The 21,933-nt window shown below is 34.9% G+C and overlaps 7 protein-coding genes across 16 annotated transcripts in view; 3 read left to right on the top strand and 4 right to left on the bottom strand.

The window, feature by feature from the left end:
• Positions 1-1,102: 1,102 nt before the first annotated feature.
• LOC114360173 (surfeit locus protein 6 homolog) lies at positions 1,103-2,380 on the bottom strand. The gene is made up of 4 exons (XM_028314755.1): positions 2,369-2,380; positions 1,906-1,993; positions 1,584-1,792; positions 1,103-1,316 (listed from the first exon to the last, which is right to left on the bottom strand). The coding sequence occupies exons 1-4, from the start codon at positions 2,378-2,380 to the stop codon at positions 1,146-1,148; spliced, it is 480 nt and encodes a 159-aa protein (XP_028170556.1). The 3' UTR covers positions 1,103-1,145.
• Positions 2,339-3,934, bottom strand: LOC114360151 (surfeit locus protein 6 homolog). Its single transcript, XM_028314735.1, has 4 exons — positions 3,704-3,934; positions 3,142-3,513; positions 2,820-3,028; positions 2,339-2,552 (listed from the first exon to the last, which is right to left on the bottom strand). Exons 1-4 carry the CDS (start codon positions 3,816-3,818, stop codon positions 2,382-2,384), a joined length of 867 nt encoding a protein of 288 aa, XP_028170536.1. The 5' UTR covers positions 3,819-3,934; the 3' UTR covers positions 2,339-2,381.
• Positions 3,935-6,671: 2,737 nt separating this feature from the next.
• On the top strand, positions 6,672-7,780 carry Coq4 (Coenzyme Q4). Its single transcript, XM_028313942.1, has 3 exons — positions 6,672-7,236; positions 7,399-7,561; positions 7,637-7,780. Exons 1-3 carry the CDS (start codon positions 6,739-6,741, stop codon positions 7,717-7,719), a joined length of 744 nt encoding a protein of 247 aa, XP_028169743.1. The 5' UTR covers positions 6,672-6,738; the 3' UTR covers positions 7,720-7,780.
• Positions 7,781-8,016: 236 nt separating this feature from the next.
• csul (protein arginine N-methyltransferase 5) lies at positions 8,017-11,235 on the bottom strand. The gene is made up of 9 exons (XM_028313857.1): positions 10,748-11,235; positions 10,390-10,668; positions 10,101-10,280; positions 9,825-9,990; positions 9,607-9,732; positions 9,363-9,516; positions 8,814-9,052; positions 8,444-8,701; positions 8,017-8,257 (listed from the first exon to the last, which is right to left on the bottom strand). Exons 1-9 carry the CDS (start codon positions 11,149-11,151, stop codon positions 8,102-8,104), a joined length of 1,962 nt encoding a protein of 653 aa, XP_028169658.1. The 5' UTR covers positions 11,152-11,235; the 3' UTR covers positions 8,017-8,101.
• Positions 11,236-11,413: 178 nt separating this feature from the next.
• Positions 11,414-12,364, top strand: LOC114359517 (zinc finger protein 62-like). Its single transcript, XM_028313954.1, has 2 exons — positions 11,414-11,801; positions 11,928-12,364. Exons 1-2 carry the CDS (start codon positions 11,545-11,547, stop codon positions 12,313-12,315), a joined length of 645 nt encoding a protein of 214 aa, XP_028169755.1. The 5' UTR covers positions 11,414-11,544; the 3' UTR covers positions 12,316-12,364.
• A 455-nt stretch (positions 12,365-12,819) lies between these two features.
• On the bottom strand, positions 12,820-21,173 carry LOC114359451 (high affinity copper uptake protein 1). 9 transcript variants are annotated; one of them, XM_028313909.1, is made up of 7 exons: positions 21,044-21,173; positions 16,611-16,763; positions 15,854-16,009; positions 15,243-15,355; positions 14,732-14,854; positions 13,547-13,576; positions 12,820-13,237 (listed from the first exon to the last, which is right to left on the bottom strand). In XM_028313909.1, the coding sequence occupies exons 2-7, from the start codon at positions 16,749-16,751 to the stop codon at positions 13,036-13,038; spliced, it is 765 nt and encodes a 254-aa protein (XP_028169710.1). In that variant the 5' UTR covers positions 16,752-16,763; positions 21,044-21,173; the 3' UTR covers positions 12,820-13,035. The 9 variants fall into 9 exon arrangements, with proteins under 9 accessions (XP_028169710.1, XP_028169669.1, XP_028169694.1 ...); XM_028313868.1 differs by having other exon boundaries at positions 16,611-16,766; XM_028313893.1 differs by having other exon boundaries at positions 20,940-21,173.
• LOC114359414 (female sterile (1) homeotic) overlaps positions 13,234-21,933 on the top strand; it is a 29,078-nt gene continuing 20,378 nt past the window's right edge. Inside the window, exon 1 of one of the 2 annotated variants that reach the window (XM_028313836.1) lies at positions 13,234-13,255. The gene's annotated coding sequence lies outside the window, so the exon portion shown is untranslated. Of the gene's footprint in view, positions 13,256-13,767; positions 14,290-21,933 lie in introns of those variants that run through there. The other variant, XM_028313828.1, reaches the window with a different exon arrangement.

The following is a 21,933-nucleotide window of genomic DNA, read 5'->3' on the forward strand; positions in this document are numbered from 1 at the left end:
CAACCGAGCAGAATTTTGGGAATCGAACCCGGGACCACTGGGTGGTGTTGACTGGTTGTGTGTGACGCGAGCGGTCTTACCACTAAACCTCAGAGGCGGTTATTAGCATTGCCGCGGTTTGGAAATTTAATAGGTAGGTACAAATGCAAAAACAAATGTTTTGTTACTACCCAAACACTTGGGCCTAATTCATAGAGTAATAAAAAATAACAATTCCACAGCAATTAATTATCTTGCCAGCTTTAATAACTAAGACGCGCCCCACCACACCAATTTTTGGTCGATGGAAGCGCGGGATGCGGAGTTTGATCCGAGCGTCATTATTGTAGTGTGTGTGAATCCACACGGATGATTTAACGTGTACCTACCGATAACACTCAAACATTATAAGGGGCCGTTCAAGTATTACGTAAGCACCAAGGGGGGGTGGGGGGTCTCTGTTTTGCTTATTTTGGATGACATGGGGGGGTAGGGGGGTCTAGATGAAGATTACGTCATCGTTACTTATTTACGTTTTTTCGGGGATTCCCGCAAATAATACATATGCGTAGGCACTCGCTTTGAGAACTGATTAGGGGAATTACCGCACATTAGGGAAATTACCGTGCGCTATTCACTTGTCTAATAATTAACTTTCGTGCCGACATTGCCCATTGAAATTTGAGAGTCGTAGTCCGCATAAAATATTATTATACGCAAGGCCGGCCTCCCGCGCGCGTGTTTTGTTTGGATACTAAACGTATTGTAAGCATTGAAAGTTATCATTTGTGTTTATGTTGATGCATAATTGATGCAATTATGTTTGTTATGTTATTTTTTTCTGATTACATTTTTTGTTCCTACTCTATGTGTATCAGTTAAATCTAATATTTTCATGAATTTTCCTATTTTAAAAATGACAATATAAAAACATTTATAACAAAATGTTTACGTAAGCATAGGGGGTAAGTGCTTTGCTTACTTTTGATGACAAGGGGGGCGGGGGGGTAAAAAATGGTAAGAAATGAACGGCCCCTAACGAAAGAATGGCGGGGCGCGTCTTTGTGGATGAAACTATCTATCTATACCATAATGACGTACTTAGTTGGAATAAAAAGAAAAATTACAAACATAAAATTTCATATATTTTTACAATCATAGTCATGTTACAAAACAACACGCCCTCTCTTGACGGCTGCCTTCACTATTTTCGACTTCTTTTCTTTCTTCTTTTTACTTATATTCTCTTTTCGTTTCTTCTGACTTTCCATTTTCTTTTGTTCAACACTTTGAATCCTATTTTCCCATTTCTTTTTACTTTGCTTCTTCTTTTGTTCCTGTAAAAATAATTAAATAACTTTTAAAATCCAGCCACTTAGAGGTAGTGACAGCAAAGGGGACAGGTGGAAATTAATGAATAATTTCAATAGCTTTAGTATCATAATATTAAAATTCATGCATTATGTAAATAAGACCTCTCCATGCCTATGGAAAATGCTGATAATTATTTTGAAATTAATAAATAATATTTTTTAAATTTTTTACTGCCCAGGAACTTTTTTATGACTAAATTTTAATATTACATAATATCCAAATTAACTTACCATTTTTTTAATAGACTTCTTCAAGAGATTAGGATCATCTTTGACTTTTTGGCCTTCAGCTTTTTGAAGAACATTTTTCCATGCAATTTTTTCTTTTAATTCTTTTGCTTTGCTATTTCCAGACTCTTCTAGTTCTCGAATTTTTTGCTCTTGTTCCTTCAAATTGTCAAGTATTTTTTTGGGGTCTTTCTGTGATTTTTGAACTTTAGCTGAAAAGTTATTCAGAAGGTAATGGTTAGTGTTAGCCTTTTTAATCAAAATAGATTAGGTTGATAGTAAATTATAAAAATTGCACAAAAGAAATGTATAAAATATTTCTTACCTTTATGACCAATATTTGCAAAGTCAAATTTAGAAAACACCAATTTCCCATCTGTATTAAACACTGGTTTAGCAACATTAACATTTTTCTNATCATTTGTGTTTATGTTGATGCATAATTGATGCAATTATGTTTGTTATGTTATTTTTTTCTGATTACATTTTTTGTTCCTACTCTATGTGTATCAGTTAAATCTAATATTTTCATGAATTTTCCTATTTTAAAAATGACAATATAAAAACATTTATAACAAAATGTTTACGTAAGCATAGGGGGTAAGTGCTTTGCTTACTTTTGATGACAAGGGGGGCGGGGGGGTAAAAAATGGTAAGAAATGAACGGCCCCTAACGAAAGAATGGCGGGGCGCGTCTTTGTGGATGAAACTATCTATCTATACCATAATGACGTACTTAGTTGGAATAAAAAGAAAAATTACAAACATAAAATTTCATATATTTTTACAATCATAGTCATGTTACAAAACAACACGCCCTCTCTTGACGGCTGCCTTCACTATTTTCGACTTCTTTTCTTTCTTCTTTTTACTTATATTCTCTTTTCGTTTCTTCTGACTTTCCATTTTCTTTTGTTCAACACTTTGAATCCTATTTTCCCATTTCTTTTTACTTTGCTTCTTCTTTTGTTCCTGTAAAAATAATTAAATAACTTTTAAAATCCAGCCACTTAGAGGTAGTGACAGCAAAGGGGACAGGTGGAAATTAATGAATAATTTCAATAGCTTTAGTATCATAATATTAAAATTCATGCATTATGTAAATAAGACCTCTCCATGCCTATGGAAAATGCTGATAATTATTTTGAAATTAATAAATAATATTTTTTAAATTTTTTACTGCCCAGGAACTTTTTTATGACTAAATTTTAATATTACATAATATCCAAATTAACTTACCATTTTTTTAATAGACTTCTTCAAGAGATTAGGATCATCTTTGACTTTTTGGCCTTCAGCTTTTTGAAGAACATTTTTCCATGCAATTTTTTCTTTTAATTCTTTTGCTTTGCTATTTCCAGACTCTTCTAGTTCTCGAATTTTTTGCTCTTGTTCCTTCAAATTGTCAAGTATTTTTTTGGGGTCTTTCTGTGATTTTTGAACTTTAGCTGAAAAGTTATTCAGAAGGTAATGGTTAGTGTTAGCCTTTTTAATCAAAATAGATTAGGTTGATAGTAAATTATAAAAATTGCACAAAAGAAATGTATAAAATATTTCTTACCTTTATGACCAATATTTGCAAAGTCAAATTTAGAAAACACCAATTTCCCATCTGTATTAAACACTGGTTTAGCAACATTAACATTTTTCTTCTCAACCTCTTCTGTCTTAATCTGACTATGATTTGCTTTGTCAATTTTTTCCTGTGCATTTGTTTGGTTTTTGTTGAGCCGTTCTCTTTTTTTTATTTTCTTATTTAATTTACTGCTCAAGCTCTTTTTTACCAATTTGTTTTTGAAGCTGAAGTTGTTCTGTGTCTTGAGCTTCTGTAATTTTTCCTCCAGCTCCGTTATGTTACGAGCTCTCTTACGCACTTCTTTATTTTCATCTTTAGGTTCATGTATTATCTCAATATCAAGGTTATCATTTTCAACTGGAATGAATTACACATTTTATGAGTTATTTGTTATTTCATAGAAAACAGACAAAATGCATTGTTCTCAAGAAGCATTAAAATTGTAATTAATTTTGAATTAGCGGGAATTTAGCAATAAATTGTTATTGTACCATTATAGTTAATTAGCATGCCTTTCCCTTCCTATTTTAATTGAATTTATACTGACCTCTTGAATGCATGGGAATGTTTAACACTGAAAATACATTTTTAAGAAACTTTATTTCTTTTCCAAGAGAAACCTTTATTTCTTTCATTTTTAAGCTCTTCTTCTTGACTGACATTGTAATGTTTTATAAGCAACTTTTTCTGTGGAATACAGGAATCTATTAGACCCTTGTATTTTAAAAATATTCACACGGAAAAATAACCTCAAAATCTAAATCTGTCACCTCTTCATTTTTTTTTCTAGTCTATGGCCAGATTGCCATAGACTCAAGTCAAGCATGTGGTAGTGATGGGACATCACAATGATATGAAATCGAATATTTCATTGATTCTGCAAAAACCCTTTTTCCCAAAACCATAGCACGTGATGGCTAATATAATCATCAGTGGGCATAAGATGGTTGCAACAAAAAATCAAATTATTGTTGTAGCTCTGCCGTTGGCTCGTCGCCAGTTATTCCAAAATCCCTGCGCCATGTGATCACGGTTTCATGGTTCAAAAATGAAAAAAAAAAATTGACAGAACAACACAATTTGAAAGCGCGGGAAACGTCAAGCTAGGCGGTTGTCTCAATTTTTGCTTTTGCGATTTTTATAAATTATCTAGTAAATAGAGATCAGTTAAGTAGTGGAGTGTAGTATATTTATGTTTATCTTTCTATTTATTTATTAGTTAGTGATTTTGGCAGTGCTCTGGTAAGTTTTTACCTCTTTCTCTGGTTACATGAACGACCCAGACGAACCTGGGGGCTCCGTCCCCCAGGTTTCGTACAATGTCACTATAGCTAATAATTATTCAGCATTAGATACTGAAAGTTCATGCACGGATGGCTCCGAACATTCTCAAAATAAATCTAAACGTTTAAAACGGGCCTCTGTACCTAAGTATTGTAAACACTGTAATAAAAAGAGGAGACGTCATCATAAAAGCTCTACAGTTCCTTCACTTGACTCATGTGAATGTCACTCGGAATCTCATTCCGAAGTAATAATTCAGTCAAAACAACAACCAAACAAATTCAATGATACTACTGCTAAAAACTCTGTGCCAGTGTCAAACTCACCAAACTCACTTGATGTTGATTTTGAGAACAATAATTCCAATTCTCAGCGGCTACCAATTGGCAGAAATCTTTACCAGGCATCTGATGTTTCTCCTTATGTCATACACATACAAAAAGAAGAGATAACTTCCAATCAAAGTACCTCAATTCACCCGGTTACTCTTGGTTTGTTTTTGAAAAAACATGGTTTTAAAAACATAATAAATGGCAGTTTAAAACGTATTGGCAGAAATCGTGCAGCTATTTCCTTTTGTAATTATGAGGATGCCAATTCATTCTTAAGTAGTACTGTCTTGTCCAACAATCGCTATAAAGCATTTATTCCAACATCAAATGTTACTCGCATGGGAGTAGTGAGGGGCATTCCAACCAACTGGACTGATGAGGAAGTCATACAGAATATTACAGTCCCTATAGGTTGTGGCAACATTCTTAAAGTAAGGAGATTGAAAAGGAAAACTATTGGAAAAGACACAGTTGAATACATACCTATAGAGACTGTAGTTCTCACATTTGATGGACAAGTACTTCCAAAGAGAGTATTTATGTGTTACAATTCTCTGCCTGTGGACTTATACATTTTCCCCACTATACAATGTTACAAATGCTGCAAATATGGTCACATTAAGTCACAGTGTAGATCTCTTCCCAAATGTTTTAAATGTGGTCATGACCACTCGGGTGACAGCTGTTCAGTTGATGAAGAGTTTGTTAAATGTTGTCTGTGTACAGGTTCTCACTTTGCGACCAGCAAAAAATGTCCTGAGTTTTCCCGTCAAAAGCAAATTAAAGAGACTATGGCTAAGAATTGTATTTCTTATTCTGAGGCTTTAAAATTACACCCTCCTCTTGGTAAGTCTTATGCTGATGCTTTGACAACAGTAGCCCCAGTGAACACAAATAGACCAGTTTTGAAAAATACATCTGATAGTATTCCCAGCAGGAGTTCATATAAAAAAACAGTATTTCTTAAGCCTAGATCCCCTCCAGTAATTAGTCCTGGATATGATAAGGCCTCTCATGATGCTCTTATTAAAGATTTCAACATAAACTTTCCTTCATCCGGCACTGCTTATAAGGATTCAAGTAAAGACTCTTTACTATCTGATATTATGTCTGTTAAAGAACTTATTATCACACTTATTAATTCATTGTCTCATTATAATTCAAACTTCACACCGACCAACGCTGCCTCATCCCAAAACTCTGTAAGTAATAAAAATAATAATTTGCATGATAGTACTTTTAATAGTAATTTTATAAATAATAATGAATTCAGTGGTAATTCAGTGGAATTGCCGCAGTATTTACAGTAAAAAATCAGATTTGTTTCATTTAATTAATAAATATGACCCTTTAGCCATTTCTCTCCAAGAGACTTGGCTTAAATCTAGTAGTTGTTTTAAGGTAGCAGGCTATGCCTGCATTAGAGAGGACCGTCTAGATGGCTATGGTGGTGTTGCACTGCTGATCAAGCATTCTTGGCCTTTCAAACACATTCCCATTCCTATTCATAATGATGATTATTCCATTATAGCAGTTTCTGTAAACGGCATTTGTTTTGTTTCTATTTATATTCCACATCCATCCTCTATTATATATGATGAAATTTTACTCAGTATTTTACCTTCCCTTCCAAAACCCATTTTAATAATGGGAGATTTCAACGCCCAGCATGCTTCTTGGGGTAGTTCTTCCTCTAATTATTACGGTTCAAGAATCTTAGATTTTTTAGATGTGAATAACTTATGTTTACTAAACTCCGGGGAACCTACACGTCGCACTGCTAGTTCTGAAGGATTCAGCGCTCCTGATCTATCCATATGTTCTCCTTCCTTAGCGTCATCTTTAACTTGGNAAAGGAAAAAAAAAAAAAAAAAAAAAACACAATTTGAATTTGACAGAAATGACAACCAGTCAAAAAATCCGCTGCTATTAGATCGTCTGATAAATAACATAATATTACATTAATATGCAGCCAATAACTATAATAAGGAGGTTTTCTTTATCAAGACCTGTTAAAGAGGCGTTTGTCGAAGAGTTGCAGAAAAATTTCATCCCTACCAACACATTTCAGAGAACGTTGTTATCATGCGGATCGGCAGCTATTTCTCTTTTAAATCCCTACAGAGGTGACATGATTGCTTGCTTAGGAGAAGTTACTGGAGAGAGTGCTATCAAACATATGAGAGACAAAATGCTGGAAACATCTGAAGGGGCTGCTATCTTGAAGGATATGCCCAGGATAAACTCAAAAACAGTGTCATTCGAAAAGCTATCCGAAATGCCTGAAAACACATTAGGTCGTGTCTATGCCGACTTTATGCGGGACAACAATATCACAGCAGACTCCCGATTACCAGTGCAATTCATAAGTGACCCAGAGTTGGCATTCATTATGCAGAGATATAGGGAAGTTCATGATCTTGTACATGCTACACTATTTATGAAAACAAACATGCTAGGAGAGGCAAGTATTATCATAGTTCGTAAGTTTAGTCACCAGCACAACTGTTTTTCCAAAATAACACTTACTAAACTACTTTAGATGCCACTGTAATTAATTAGATTGATGTGCCATTATTATTTAGAAATATGTAACTACTACTGAATCTTATTGGGTTTGCTGTAGGTCACTGTGAAGTGGATTGAAGGGATCCAAACAAAGTTGCCCATGTGCATCAATGGTGGCATTTGGGGAGCTGGTCGACTCTTGCCTAAGCACAGACAAATGTACCTGAAGTATTACTTGCCATGGGCCATTAGAACTGGAAATAATGCAAAATTTATGCAAGGTAGGAAATATTGAACAATACATAATATCTTGTATTTGATATTACCAAGAATAGTAATTATGTATTTTTTTGCAGGCATATATTATGAAAAAAGATGGGACCAAGATATTGATGAGTTCCACAAAGAAATGAATATAGTCAGGTTCCTTAAAAAATAGAGCCCTAAATATTAAAATCCATATTAATAAACTTGTAAATAGTAGATTTAGCCAAGACAAATGAACTATGCAATACTAAATTTAATGAATGTGTGTAATAAATATTGTTTATTACAAAATGATTGTGCATCATTATTTTTTGAAGTGAAGAATAGTCTGAGACATATGAGAAATTTAGTTAATAGCTGACCTGTAGTCCAGTATTGGTATCAATTTTAACAATTGGCATTTAAATGCCTATTCCTGTTTATGTCATCAAAATATTTTTATGTGTAGTATGAATAATAAAACCAAATATTGACCTTACATACTTTAATCTTGTAAGATATAATTTTACATATACATATATCATTTACTTACATAACAATTTGAACATTTAGAATCATAACAACATTTCGGAACTACGACCATGTGCATTGTGTAGAGGTGTTGTACGATTGCCTACTTCAACAATCCACTCGTACCAAACTCTTCGTGAGTCCACACATCGCCAGAAAGTAGCTGTAATTATTTCACCTTTTTCCACCCTCAATGGAGTCTGAAAAAAATTTAGACATTTTATTTTGCAAGATCTTTGAAAATAAAACCATCAATAAACCCTAAAATCTCATTTAAAAAATGAATCAACTACAAATGGATCAACTTCTGATTTCTGTATCAGACAGCAGAAACAGTGTTGCCGCATTGGTGATACTCATTATGTTTAAATGTCCTACGTATGTACCTTTATTGGAATGAAAACTGGAAACCAGGATATCATGCCTGGACTGTGTGTTGATGGAACTATACTAATCATTTCAGATCCAAATAGCGTACAATCAAAATATCCTCCAAAGCCATGCATAACATTGTCTTGTTCCACTGTCCAGGTTACAGTGGCTGATCGTCTATTATCTGTTTGAGGTAGTCCACGGTAATCAGCCAGCTCCTCGCCTTCATGATCGCAAGCACCTTTAGCAGGATGTTCAAAAGTAAATACCATCTGAAAAATATTTAATGTTTTTTGTCTCATTCAAATTAAAATTGACTTAATTTTCTCCCAGCACTGGAAACCTAATGTACAACAAAAATCCAAGGGATATAAAATAATGTACCTTTGTCTCTGCAATATCATGTTTATTTTGCATATAAACAACCCACAAGTTTTCCAAGTTTTTGTCTTTGTTATTAGCAGGGCCTGAAGTTGCAGCTTTAGCTGCTGCCCATAGCCGTGGCGAAGAAATAGGTGCAACGAAAGATCTATAAGAGGATGGAATTGATATTCCTCCTGGCTTTAAAAGACCTGCTGCACCATCTAAACACTCGGGAGATAGTTCGTTATCACCCCATGACCCTGGAAATATTATAACAATAACAGTCATATCCAACATAAAAATATACTACCTGTTCGCGCTAAGTTTGCCAGTCTGTGGAATGCGCGTCCCCTCCCCCAACCGCGATTAAAGGCAATTAGTGATTAAACGCAATTAAGTGTCTTATTTTACGCAAATACACAATTTTTATCAATATGAATAAATAAAAAATATTTTCAATATAGTTTGCTATAGTTATAGTAGACGCTTTCCTTCGAGTGACGTCATATCGCCAGCGGCAAACTTATCGCGAACGGATAATACACCTACTCTTTCTCAGTACCTACATACCTAATAATTCGGAAACAATGATATCGGCTTTCGGAGATAAATTCAGGTGTCTCATATCTCCTGGGATGACCACTACGTCTCGGTCTCGCCATACTTCCCGGACTTGCGCTGCTAAAACCACTACAGCACAAGGATTTTTTTCTACAGCAATCACCTGTAAAATACATAATTATTCTTAAATATAATTATTTAACATAAACATTGCCACATAGCTTTTTAACTATAACAGATATTGCAGTCATACCTTGACTTTACTGTTCGTAATATCGGCTGCATTAAATGTAGCTCTCACTAGTGGACCACGTCCAGCACCAAGTACCATCACAGTAATAGTTTTTTTGTTGTCACCTTGACCCATTTCGCCCTCAATCTGAAAAATTACTTTTTATGATAATAATATTCAGTTTTTGTTTTGTGAGCTAATCTTCACTACAAGATGTATGATGAAATTCAAAAACTTACAATTTCAGCATTATCAGATGACTTCTTCTGGAGGTGGATTAAAGCTTGAGCGATAGCCTTCTGATATTGGTCATACTTCACAGGATCCTTTTCAAACACATTATATGTGTGTGTATCTAAATTGTCCGCCAGTGGTTGCAATGGTATTTGCAGGTAATCTTCCCATCTGAGACAATAAATTTTGTTTTAATACAAAAGTAAATATGCTGAACTATAAGACATTAATATTCCATGATGTAATTTTGAGTAGAAAATAAACTTTAAAAAAATTGATACCCTCTGGCATAACTGAGCATAGGGTCATCAGCAGGGTTAGGCCTTCGTTTCCACAGTCTGTACAAGTACTGTAAGTAGAACTCCACATTGGATCTCCTGGCTCCGCTGACAATCACTTGTGCTTCATGCTCCACCATGCTCACAACCAGATGCTGATGAGCTCTGGATAGAACTGGAAATCTAAAAAAATACAACAAATTTATCAAATGTCCTATAATGAGATATTGAAGGCTTATTTCTGATCTATGAACAATAGTGTGTCTTAGGATTTTTATTAGGTTCTTCTTACCCCTTTTTATTGTTGTGGAAAATAGATGTAGGAATCACAATTGCCTTTACTGGTTCCCCTAGCCACCTTTTCAGCAACTCTTGTGACGGTAAATCTGCAGAGAGCTCTAAAACAACACCAACCCTTTTATCATAATTCAGACGCTCATGAAACTTAGACCACCACAGCCATGGCTCATTCCATGCAGACTCTTCATCGTCTTCATCGCATTCAGGTACAGACCGCAATGTTTTGGTGCACACTAGAGGTACTTGAACCCATATCCAAGATGAAAAGTGACTGAAAATTAAATACTTTCATTACATTAAAGTTTAAGATCCAGGGTTATAGCATGATCTGATGTATCCCTGATGCATACCTATTTTCATAGAAGGAGTTCAGAATTCTGGCTAAGTTACTGTTATTTCTACCATTCAATGTCATCATAATCGCTGGTAACCCAAGTCCTCTACAATATGCAAGTTCTTCATTTAAGCAGTCTTCGTGCCTTTGCCGTACAAGCGGCAGCGGGGAATCTGCGTCCAGATAAGGTGAAACTTTTCCTACCACTCGACTAGTCCAGTCCTGGGGCGATAATATCATATCAGATCGAGTAAAGCCACCAACTCTACCGGCACTGGATGTGAATGGCCTACGAAAACGTGGGTGAACTATCGGAGATACTATAAATGAATAATTTGAATGCAAAGCTTCTGTAAGACATGCTTGTAGATCTGGTGTCACTACGTATTCTAAGCCACATGATATTTCTAATTGAGACATTATTCTCACTCAAATGATTCAAAATTTAACACTGATCTGAAACATGCAGCCAAACAAAATTGACAAAATTCAGAAAAAAAAACTACCACCCATAGACTAAAGAGCTGTGGTACGGTGGTACCGTGATTGTTTTGCCCTTGGTAATTTTAGAAAAAAAGTTGCTAACTATTGATATACACCCATTAATAGAAAAAATCGATTAACGGGGTGATAAAAATAAATTCCTTCACAGTGCCTAGTTTAAAAAAAATATCTCTGTCTATCCATCTATCAATGTCATTGTATTGTCAAAGTCTCGAAAATGAGATTGTTTTTTTTCTTTCTTCATCAAATCCCAAAGAAACAAATACAAATTAAATTAGCATTCTAGTAACTAACTGTTGGGCGGAGAACATGGATGAAAAAAACCCATTGGGTTATAGTTTATCTAAATCACACCACATCCACACAAATAAAAGTGGAAGGCCATCATCACAAACAAACTTATTAAGATTTGGTCCTCAACCAGTGTCTCTTGTATCACAGATGTTAAAAAAAATCAAAGAAGAATGTGAAGAAGATTCAAAATTAAATGTTTCTTTGGAAGTATTATACAAAAGTCAAGAAAAATGCATAAGACTTGAAAATTGTGATTCAGCTTTTCTTCAGACGTAAGTTTGCAAAAATCAAGTTTTCTAAACTTCATAACTTATAAAAGTCGTTAGAATTCCTGTATTATCCAATGTTATATTTTTTTAAAAATTAAATAATATCATTATTTATTTCCCCTATTTCAGTGACCCTGAGCCAGAAGTGGATGTTACTGAAACCACCATAAAAAGTGAAGACAAAAAGAATAAAATTTATTCATGTGACTTTCCCAACTGTAAATATGTGTGTAAATTGTCTTGTAATCTTATAAAGCACAAACGGACTCATACATCAGAAAAACCGTTTCTATGTGATTTATGTTCATTTCGATCTAATTTTGTTAACTCACTGAAAGTTCATCGTAGGATACATACAGCTGAGAGACCGTATGCTTGCAAACATTGTAGTTATCGCTGCAATAGCAGTTCTAACTTAAAAAAGCACTGTAAACATAAGCATAGAGATATTTCAACAATAGTTGATAGACCAGAGAACAATATTGATGCCAAATCCAGACTAAAAATAATAATGTGACATATTTAAAATATTATAGTGAATAAAGACAAGTTGTACCTACAATCTACATTTATTTTTATTTGTACAAAAATTTTGTCCTTTTAAATTAGTGAAAACTTTATAAAAAATACTTTTTTATATCATCTCTTAAATACACCTCATTTTCATGCCTAAGTAGGTAACTGAACCTGGCCCTCCACAAAATTGTTGGACACTACTGGTTTAGATCTTACAGCCTTTCCACACTGGCGCATTACAAGCGTTTTCACGGATTCTCAATGTTTCCGCCTCGAGTTCGGCGTCTCCGCTCCGCTTTGAAAACGCTTGTAATCCGCCAGTGTGGCAAGGCCCTTAGGCCCCGTAAATATAAATTATTTTTAAACTTTTATCAATCAAGGATGTTCAAGGAATAGTTCATGCCTTTAATATACCTAATTAATTTGTTAAAAAAATTTGTTAAGGTTACCATAATTTTGTTCAAGTAAAACAAAGAAACTTAAAAGCATATTTTACTATATTTCATATATAACTAGCCTAAAATATTATGTATATTATCCTAAAACGTATATATCTGGTATAAACAATGCTGCCCAAAAAGTACCTACTTAAACAAAATCTGTCCTCTTATAACGTGATAATATACACCATGGAGTCGGTTCACGATTTGAGCGTATAACAGAGCGAGGTCGTAATTAACTAATAATACTAGTCTGGTTCACGTTCGCGGTATTCGGTGTATCAGTGACAGTGTTCAGTGAAGTCGACCACGACTGATTCGCGCCAGCCGAAGAGGAAGTAGCCAGTGGCCGAGCCGAACACTACTGCCGCACACAGCCACGTATTGTAGGTCATGAACACAAGCATGAGCATGTAGCTCACCAGGACCTGGACCCCGTGCAGAAACGTTTGCCACGCGTGCGCTGTACTCAGCATTGTTGGCCTGCAAAAGTTAAGACAGGTCAGTAAGTTATTTTATCCTTAATGAAGTTAATTTATCCACGAATCGCCCTACTAGGAAAACAAAATTGATCTAAACTAAAATACAGGGTGTTCACAAAGTAAAATATTCTAAAAAAAGTACTTAGTTAAATCGCTATTCGGGCACAAGAATCATCTTCCGAACGATTTCAATAAACAAATAACATCGAGAACATCACAAAAAAAAGTTGAGGAGAAAATAGATAGGTATTTCATATATTTTTTTAGGGAAATAATACCACAGAATTAACTAATAACATAATTTACTTACACATTTCTTTCTAGCACGTGAGGAACTGGCCTGTAAATAAAAATAATAAAAAAAATTAAATGGTCACAAATTATTAACAAAAATACGTAATTGCAAAACATAATAACTTATAACATGGCTTTCTAATAAAGGAAAAAAGTAAGATTTACTTAATGGCCGTAGCCACTTTACCTAAAGCATAATACATAATATGTTACCTTTTATGGTAAGTAATTAGCGATTACGAACTCATAACAGTAGGTAGGTAGGTACTAGAACGAATGTTAACACTGTCGGCATCATGTTATTTTTAATAGTGCGTGTTATTTTATGACTACAAAAAGCAAAATTCACATTTAAAAGTTTTACCATTTATTAAATTCTTGCAAAATATTTTAATAGATAGGAGGTAGGTATTAGAATTGAAAACGAGTAACGAACAAAATAGTTCGCACTAATTAATTTTAAATTACCTAAATGAAAGTATTATTATTATGAAATTTAGTTATTACCTACCTAATGACGTTACCATTAACTAAGTTACTATCTAGAGCATATAAGCTGTTTAAAACTTATTCTAATCGCGAAACGGAAAGTAGCGTATTGCATTTGCATGTAAAGTGAGTGTTTGTATGTTTATCATTGTAAACAACGTGGTTATTGTTATTTTATCATGTGTTGTTCGCACCGCAATGGCGCTACATTTTAATGACTAGTCGATGCCCGCAGATCTACCGCTATTTAACCACCTATATTAAATACAAGTAAGTGCTCCCACACCTCACACCACTTGAAAATTTTGACAGAGCAGTCATCCGGCAAGGGAATATTCGTGGGTCGATTTTATAAAGTAAAAAATTCGGTACCATTAACTTGTGCCAAAACTCTTGTCCAATAAATATTAACTATATTAAAACCTATTTATGTCTCACCATGCTTACTCGTTGCCTAAGTATGAAGGTAAAACTTTATTACTTTTAGAAATCCGTGACTAATAAGGACAACATGTCCATAAAATTAGTGGGTACAATTTCCAATGCAGTGACATAGGTACATCCGCTTAACTATCTCGAACTATTGTTCATTGTTAGTGTCAAACGAAACACTGTAGATCAATCACTGAGGAACTGGTTTGCGCGCAAGGCTAAGTCACATAATTACACCTTAAAACAGTGCAATAAGAATAAAGAACATAATTTACTCAACTGTATAACTTGAGGTTCATCTGCTGCACAAATATTAGAAACTCCTTTGTCAGGAGGCGAGACAGCACAATACTGAAGCCCTGTATATGTTTTCCAAAGTAAATGTTTCCTGTAATATTTGAGTCTGAAATAGAAAATACAAAAATATAATCACCGTTTCGAATAAGTACTTACATAGGAGATAAGTTCACTTCACTTATCAGTGAGTTCAGTAAAGCAGAAAATACAAACAAATGTTATCTCATCGCTGGCGTGGGTATTTATTTATACTTACTGTATTATTGAGTATTTGGATATAATACCCAACATTGATAACTAACTATCGAACAGATTGTTGTAATGAAACAGAAATATTTAGGCGGATATTACTGTCGTTACGACCATTACAGTAAATATCGACAAGTAGAACGTTGATATACAGACTGTCAACCTAACGCAAAATTTTAGAAAAATCGCTGTACAATTCTATTGGCAAATAGGCTTGCAAGAAAAAAATGATAGAAGAAACTTACCCTTCATAAAGTAGAGCCATGAAAAATATTGCAAAGAATGAGCCAACAAATTCTCCTACTTCAGTAACATCCCACCACGAAAATAGAATCTTTTCAACGTAGCCACCATGAAACTGGAAACATTAAAGACGTTTCATTATATCTTAATTTGGTAGTTTAATACAACTACATACAATTCAACTTGCAAAATTATTATATTTCGACAGTATAGTTACGTGCTTGTAATATAATTTCAACACTCAACATTCTATCAACACTTTATCGGAATTTGGAAATTTAGGTTTAGTATTGGCGATACTTTGTCTACAAAATCTACGAGGAACTGATTGCTGAAGTAGTCGTAACATATAATATCATGTTTGTTATTTTAAATCAATACTTTAACTTTAAAAATGGCAACGCAAGCAATAGTCTTAATAGAATTTAGGTGAAAGAAAAGGTTGACGGTTAGTTTATCGGGACTATTTCCACCTCTCGTTCCCTCTGCTGCCACTCCTGGTAGTCATGATCTCCAAGTATCCGAAAGAAAGCTAAGTTTGTCTATAAGGGACAAGACTAGTCATCTGTTAACCGTTAGTTTAGTAGGCAATCGTTCTTCAAAGCATACGTACAGTCATCGACATCATGCTGTGACCACTGCCGCTACCGTGGTCGTGGTGTCCGCTCCCATGGCTTCCGTGGCCACTATGACCGCTATGGCTTTCAGGGCTTCTGACGTCGGACCTATAGTTCATACTGCTCATGTCTTCACTTGTATTAAACATATCCTGGGTAAAATAAATCCAATTAAAGATATTATGTTAGACAAAATCAGAGTCTGAACGGTAACGGAGTATAAATAATTAATCGTAATAACTCGTAAATATTGAATCAACGAATTACAAAATAATGACTTTAGACATCGTACTCGTTGTTTAAAATTAATAACTAGCAATTTAAAAAAAAAGTTTTATTACGACTGTTATAAAGAAAACAGTGCCAGCATCAATTTGTGAAAAATATGAAAGAATTATAGTGCGAAAACGATATTATTAATGGCAGGTCAAACAAATTGAAATGGTTGATGGTCCCTTTAATGACACATCTAGCAAAAACTTCCCGCAAAGTGAAATTTAATGAAACATTAATTTATTAATGAGAATTCTTCTAATAAATGGGTATTTCATGAGATACCTGATTTTAATTGATATCCGTGTTAGCAGGAAAGTTATCAGTTTATCCTTAATTTTAATTGTCATGATTGGGAAACCTAACTTTAAAAGTAACTTTTATTGATCATAATTATGACGTAAAGGTACGAAAGTTGCCAAAATTAATGATAAATGATGTAAAACTCTATCAATAGTTTGCAAAAGTCCAAAAACTCACGTTTATTGTGTTCCCAATCAGATGGGTGATATTTCGTTGATGTTCTTCGTGCATTGCGTGTGCCATATCATGATTCATATTGCTATGATCCGCATGCCCCGTTTCATGATTCGAATGATCCATATGTAAATGATGATCCATTTTAGCCGTTAGCTACTGGAAAGAATCATTATATTTTAATTTATGAAGAGGTTTTTTTAACATTTAACGGTAAATTCAACGTTAAAACTAATATTATTTAGATTAATGTTAAACTTAACAAGTGTCCACCTCCAAATTCAAAAGCAATATAGTGATACAGTGAACGGTTCAACTACATAATGGGAGTTCGATTGTTTTAAAAACCAGTCTTGAAGCAGGTGGAAGTTTATTAAACATGTATGTTAAAACCAAAAATAGATTTAGCTACCACGCTCTTAATCACAGGCCAAATAAATATTACAATGATTGGTTATGACGTATATTATGTTAACAATGACAAAATATGCAACATTACACTTTAATGACTCGATTAAAATTTTGCTGCGTTGTTGCTTGACCACGTGTTATATCGTAATGAATCAATTAATTGGGTAATAATAAGATCGCTTGTCTACAATAAAATTATTACATAATACTACCTCAGTTAGTGTGCTTGTAAAGCACTGTTGTAAACTTAATTTCTTTACCAATGGTGTAACTTTCTGAGGAGGTAATGGACACAACAGCGCACCACGCCAAAATTCACTGTAACGCCGTTACCGCGCGTGACGGACTGGTCAACGAACCTCTTTTTGTCCAAGTTTCCGAGGTAGAATTATTCGATACTGAACTGGATTAGGCAAGTAAGATTTATGAAGTACACTCTTAACGTACTTGTAGACTCTTGGCCATTCACATTAAAACTGGGTGGCTACATAGCATTGACCTTTTTAATGAGATCACTTTCACTTGCTAAAACTTTGTCTCATTGCAGTGCGGCTTTAGAAAAGTTTTACGAGCAAAAGTTACACGTGCCATGTATTATACAGGCTGTAGTTTGTTTAGTAATTTGATCTACAAGTACAACAACCAACGGACCCAAGTTTGAGAGTCCGACGGACAGAGTAGAGTGGCCTGCCATCATTCGTGCGACCATGATCCCTTATTGGACGGACCTTGGATGACGGTGTTGTTACAATTCTATCGGTTGTGTATAAGGTTCTTGAGTGTATAGCTATTTTAGTTTATATGCTTGCATAATTCCATTTCCTTTGTGAAATTATGCAAGACCAAAATGACAAATGTATTACCGATCGTTAACAAGCGGAAACATTCGCTAGAAATATTCCCCATTAGAGAGAGACACGATTTGATGATCTAAAAGCAAGATTCTACAGAATATCCCATCTGTCCAAAGATCGTCGTATGTGGAAAGGTCAAACTAAACGACTGTTAATTTGGACAATAACAAAGTCTGGTTTGCTGAACTCAAATTGGCGATGCATATTGGTCAATATCCATGAGAATGTAAAGTCCGATATCGTAAGATTTGTAGGACAAAGAGTTGTAGCTACGAGGGCGGCACTGAAAATTTCGGGAATCAAGGAAGTGAAACAAAATTACTATTTAAAAATGTATTTATTGCTTTTTAAAGTATTCTCCGCGAAATTAGACACATTTTTCCATACACGAAACCAATCATTCAAGCAACCATTCCATTCGGAAGTTTGGGTCTCCAAAATGGCCGTTTTGTAGGCGTCCACAGCTTCTTCAGGTGATGAAAATCTCTGACCACGCAATTTATTCTTTATTTTAGGGAAAGTATAGAAATCATTAGGGCTTAGGTCGGGGCTGTACGGCGGATGGTCCAATAATTCTATGGTTTCTTGCTCTAAAAACTCTTTTGTTCTGTGCGCGGTGTGAGAACTCGCATTGTCGTGATGGAGGATGATGCGGCGGTTGCAGTTCTCTTTACGGAGTTCAGAAACGACCTGTGGCAAACAAATGCTAGCATACCATTCTGCATTAACCGTTCTTTGTCCCCCAAGAGGAATAGTCGCAACATGGCCGGTTTTGGAGACAAACGTGGCCACCATTTTTTTTGCAACACTCCGTGAACGAACAATTTTTGTTGGCTTTAACTCATTTTCGAACACCCAAACTCGTGACTGGTTTTTTGTTTCGGGTTCGTTCGCGTATATCCAGGATTCGTCACCTGATACGATGTTGTATACAGCATTTGAGGATCCTGCGTGTAATCTTTCGAGAGTTCTGACGCACCAAGTAACGCGAGCCGCTTTTTGCTCTTCACAGAGCGAATGCGGTATCTATGGGGAAAACAAGTTTTTTACACCTAATTGTTCAAGCAAGATTATTTGTATTTGACTCATGCCAATGTCTAAAGTTGCCTGAATTTCGCGGTATGTCACATGTCGATCTTCTTCAATCAGCTTACGCACAGCATCAACGTTTTCTTGGGTGACTACAGTTTTGGACGACCTTGACGGGGATCATCACTGAGCTTGACACGTCAACGTTGAAATTCAGCAAACCAGCGATAAATTGTGGTTTTGGATGGGGCTTCATTACCAAATGCAGAAATCATCCGGTCAACACACTGTTTTTGTGTTAAACCACTTCAAAAGTCATAATAAATCATCGCTCTTGAATTTTCTCGAGTCAATTCCATTTTCTCAACGACTAAACAAGTTTGACAAGACCTTGTGATACGACCGAGAATCTTTTTTTAAATAAATAAATGGTATACGATTTTTAAAACCCTGGAGTTTGCAATTAAATAGATTTTAATATGACAGGAACAGTGGAAATATTCCATTCCCGATACTTTTAGTGCAGCCCTCGTATAACTCAGCTACTTTGAAAGGAGCCTTATGCCCGTTTTCATCTTCAATCCCTAATTTAAGTGACCCCTATGGTAACACATAACAGGAATTTCGTTTTCATAAGTTAGGGATTGATGGTTAAAAATTAGGGATTGATGGTGAAAACGGGCATTAGTCTTAAGAATTTGAATGATGTGTAATGGTCCCGTGATATGTCGTGCGCTTGTTGAGGATGTTTTAATGCAGATGTTAATGGATTAACGAAGTCTGAAACAGGTTTTTATCCGAATGTAACTCTGCCAACTTTACCTGTCGTGAAGTTATGAATACATAACAGGTAAAAACATACGAAAACCCAATAAAGTTGTACCGGCAAAAAACACCGCGCCGTATTATGTCGGAAATTCGGAATTCATGAAGCATTACGCCATTCAATCTGTGCTCTTTGAAATCGGTCTAGCAAATAAGACTTGTTCAGGACATGGAGAAGAGCAGATTAAAATGTTACCATTCACTGTCTGAATGAGTTTCTGCAGGCTGCTGGTGGGCCCACAGGGAATCCCTAAAGAATGTTAATTTCTAATGCAGAGGAATTTGCTGGTTACACAAAATATTGGATGAAGTGAATATTTATTTTAGGACTTCTATAGTTCCACAAATACGAATTTTATTTTAAAAAATCGTCACAGGGAAAGTTCATGGTTCACTGAGTCAAAGATGCCAGGCAGAACTGTGTTAGGTGAATGCCAACAGAAATTGCATAAACTGTTATTGGCAGGTGGAAACAAATGTAGGAGTGAATTCAATCAGAAGAAATTTAATTATAACTCACCTATTCCAAGTCAAAAATTATTCAAAAGAAACCTATATCAGTGTTAATCAGGAACATACCATAATATCAGAGAGAATCAGAGATTTATTAAAGATTTTCAAATAATATTATTCGCTGAGACGATTCATATTTTATGATTAGGTAGGTCTAATTTTTTCCTGTTTATCAAATCAAGGTACTGTAGATGTCTTTAAGAATAGACAAGTCTTAGGATCACAAAAAATATATTAGGTGGTAACATGCTCTGTTAAGCAATGATACATCTCTCTCATTAAACTTTCAATAGTTATTAAAAATACAACAAATCAGAGTATAAACATAAAAGTGACTCGGACAGGATGTTATGAGTAAAATAAATTTTATTGGGCTTTTGTTTGAAAGTTTACCTTTAACCTTATAGGAGTACCAACTACAAAATAAAATAGTACAAAATCTGGTCATGTAAGGAAAATCTACATCAATATTTTTAACTTACTTATTTACATACTAGGTAAATTTAATAATAATATTGGAAATCAGTAGTAGTAATAAATTATATTTTATTATGAGATCCAAAATGTTAAGCATATAGTTGGACTGTATATTAGTAGGCAGATAGAGAGTGGTGATACGGATAGTGATAGCTTAGTGTTTTACAAAACTTTCGAGCAGTTTATATAATGAATGAGACACATTCACTTACTGCATTTTTACCTTTCCTTAGTTGGAAGTTCCAGGCAAGTAGGTACTGCGAAAAATTCTACCACAACTTCGTCGATTTAATACTAAAACATTACCAAATAAAATTTAACACTCACTTTTTAAGTTTTTGCTACGTTCAATCTGATTCAATATCAAGACATTACGCTGACTGAAGAGACAGTTTTTTTCTGATGCTCGATTTATTTCGCTGATTTCGACATTTGCCCGACCATGTGTCAAACACAGCTGTCAAAAATGTCAAACAGGTGTTTTTTTAAACATACGTCAAACAGGTGTTTTAGTGATGTACCAGTTGGTGAAATCGAATTATAAAGTGTATACTATAAAAAGTTGTCAACCATTTTTCAACGATTGATGAAAATTAAAAATGCCAGTGACTATGTAATTAATAGATGTAATAGGCCGTATACCAGAGACAAAAATACTAAAATGCTGCTGCATGGTTTAAACGACAGTGCCCCGATTATAGTTCTAAAATACTGGACTGTCCTGTCGATGACATTGACAGTGGGGCGCCACCGTCAATGCCGGATCGCTGGTTCAGATTTTTGCCATGTTGGAAACCATATAGTTGAACGATGGTGGCGCCCCCCTGTCATTGAGTTTGGTGGGACAGTTCAGCGTGGGTCATCTATACGCTAATTTTAAACCATATTATTTTAAACATCTCCACTTAAATTATTAAAGAGCATCTCCAATACAGACGCGCTTCTTCGATTTCTTCGATTCTGCGATATGGATTTGTCAAAACAGCTGACGTCCAGGCACGTTGAAGATGAAAATTTTTATCGTAATCGGGGCCCAGAAATGCAGTTTAAAATTTTCCAAAAAAATTCAACCTTTTCTTGTCTATCATGCATGCATGCTCAATGTAACTAGCTTTTACATAGCAACTTCGGTTACGTTGATTGACTACATTTTGGCTCGCACAGTATGGCGCAAAAATGCTTGGCTTTAAACAGGGTGATCGGAAGCCATTTATAAT

This window comes from Ostrinia furnacalis, unplaced genomic scaffold (genome assembly GCF_004193835.3).
Source record: "Ostrinia furnacalis isolate ACB-3 unplaced genomic scaffold, ASM419383v2 OfSCF0319, whole genome shotgun sequence".
NCBI lineage: Eukaryota > Metazoa > Arthropoda > Insecta > Lepidoptera > Crambidae > Ostrinia > Ostrinia furnacalis.

What these genes read in the sequence shown, in the direction of transcription:
- LOC114360173 (XM_028314755.1), bottom strand. An exon ending in TGCAAATATTGGTCATAAAG is followed by an intron (nt 1,793 to 1,905) that starts GTAAGAAATATT and finishes ATAACTTTTCAG; the next exon opens with CTAAAGTTCAAAAATCACAG. An exon ending in AGAAGTCTATTAAAAAAATG is followed by an intron (nt 1,317 to 1,583) that starts GTAAGTTAATTT and finishes TTATTTTTACAG; the next exon opens with GAACAAAAGAAGAAGCAAAG.
- LOC114360151 (XM_028314735.1), bottom strand. Translation starts at nt 3,818, where the DNA reads ATGTCAGTCAAGAAGAAGAGCTTAAAAATGAAAGAAATAAAGGTTTCT. An exon ending in CATTCCCATGCATTCAAGAG is followed by an intron (nt 3,514 to 3,703) that starts GTCAGTATAAAT and finishes AATTCATTCCAG; the next exon opens with TTGAAAATGATAACCTTGAT. An exon ending in AGAAGTCTATTAAAAAAATG is followed by an intron (nt 2,553 to 2,819) that starts GTAAGTTAATTT and finishes TTATTTTTACAG; the next exon opens with GAACAAAAGAAGAAGCAAAG.
- Coq4 (XM_028313942.1), top strand. Translation starts at nt 6,739, where the DNA reads ATGCAGCCAATAACTATAATAAGGAGGTTTTCTTTATCAAGACCTGTT. An exon ending in AAACAAACATGCTAGGAGAG is followed by an intron (nt 7,237 to 7,398) that starts GCAAGTATTATC and finishes GGTTTGCTGTAG; the next exon opens with GTCACTGTGAAGTGGATTGA. An exon ending in TAATGCAAAATTTATGCAAG is followed by an intron (nt 7,562 to 7,636) that starts GTAGGAAATATT and finishes ATTTTTTTGCAG; the next exon opens with GCATATATTATGAAAAAAGA.
- csul (XM_028313857.1), bottom strand. Translation starts at nt 11,151, where the DNA reads ATGTCTCAATTAGAAATATCATGTGGCTTAGAATACGTAGTGACACCA. An exon ending in TTCCACAACAATAAAAAGGG is followed by an intron (nt 10,281 to 10,389) that starts GTAAGAAGAACC and finishes GTATTTTTTTAG; the next exon opens with ATTTCCAGTTCTATCCAGAG. An exon ending in CAGTTTTCATTCCAATAAAG is followed by an intron (nt 8,258 to 8,443) that starts GTACATACGTAG and finishes AATTTTTTTCAG; the next exon opens with ACTCCATTGAGGGTGGAAAA.
- LOC114359517 (XM_028313954.1), top strand. Translation starts at nt 11,545, where the DNA reads ATGGATGAAAAAAACCCATTGGGTTATAGTTTATCTAAATCACACCAC. An exon ending in GATTCAGCTTTTCTTCAGAC is followed by an intron (nt 11,802 to 11,927) that starts GTAAGTTTGCAA and finishes CCCCTATTTCAG; the next exon opens with TGACCCTGAGCCAGAAGTGG.
- LOC114359451 (XM_028313909.1), bottom strand. Translation starts at nt 16,751, where the DNA reads ATGGATCATCATTTACATATGGATCATTCGAATCATGAAACGGGGCAT. An exon ending in TGATTGGGAACACAATAAAC is followed by an intron (nt 16,010 to 16,610) that starts GTGAGTTTTTGG and finishes TATTTTACCCAG; the next exon opens with GATATGTTTAATACAAGTGA. An exon ending in ACAGCATGATGTCGATGACT is followed by an intron (nt 15,356 to 15,853) that starts GTACGTATGCTT and finishes TAATGTTTCCAG; the next exon opens with TTTCATGGTGGCTACGTTGA.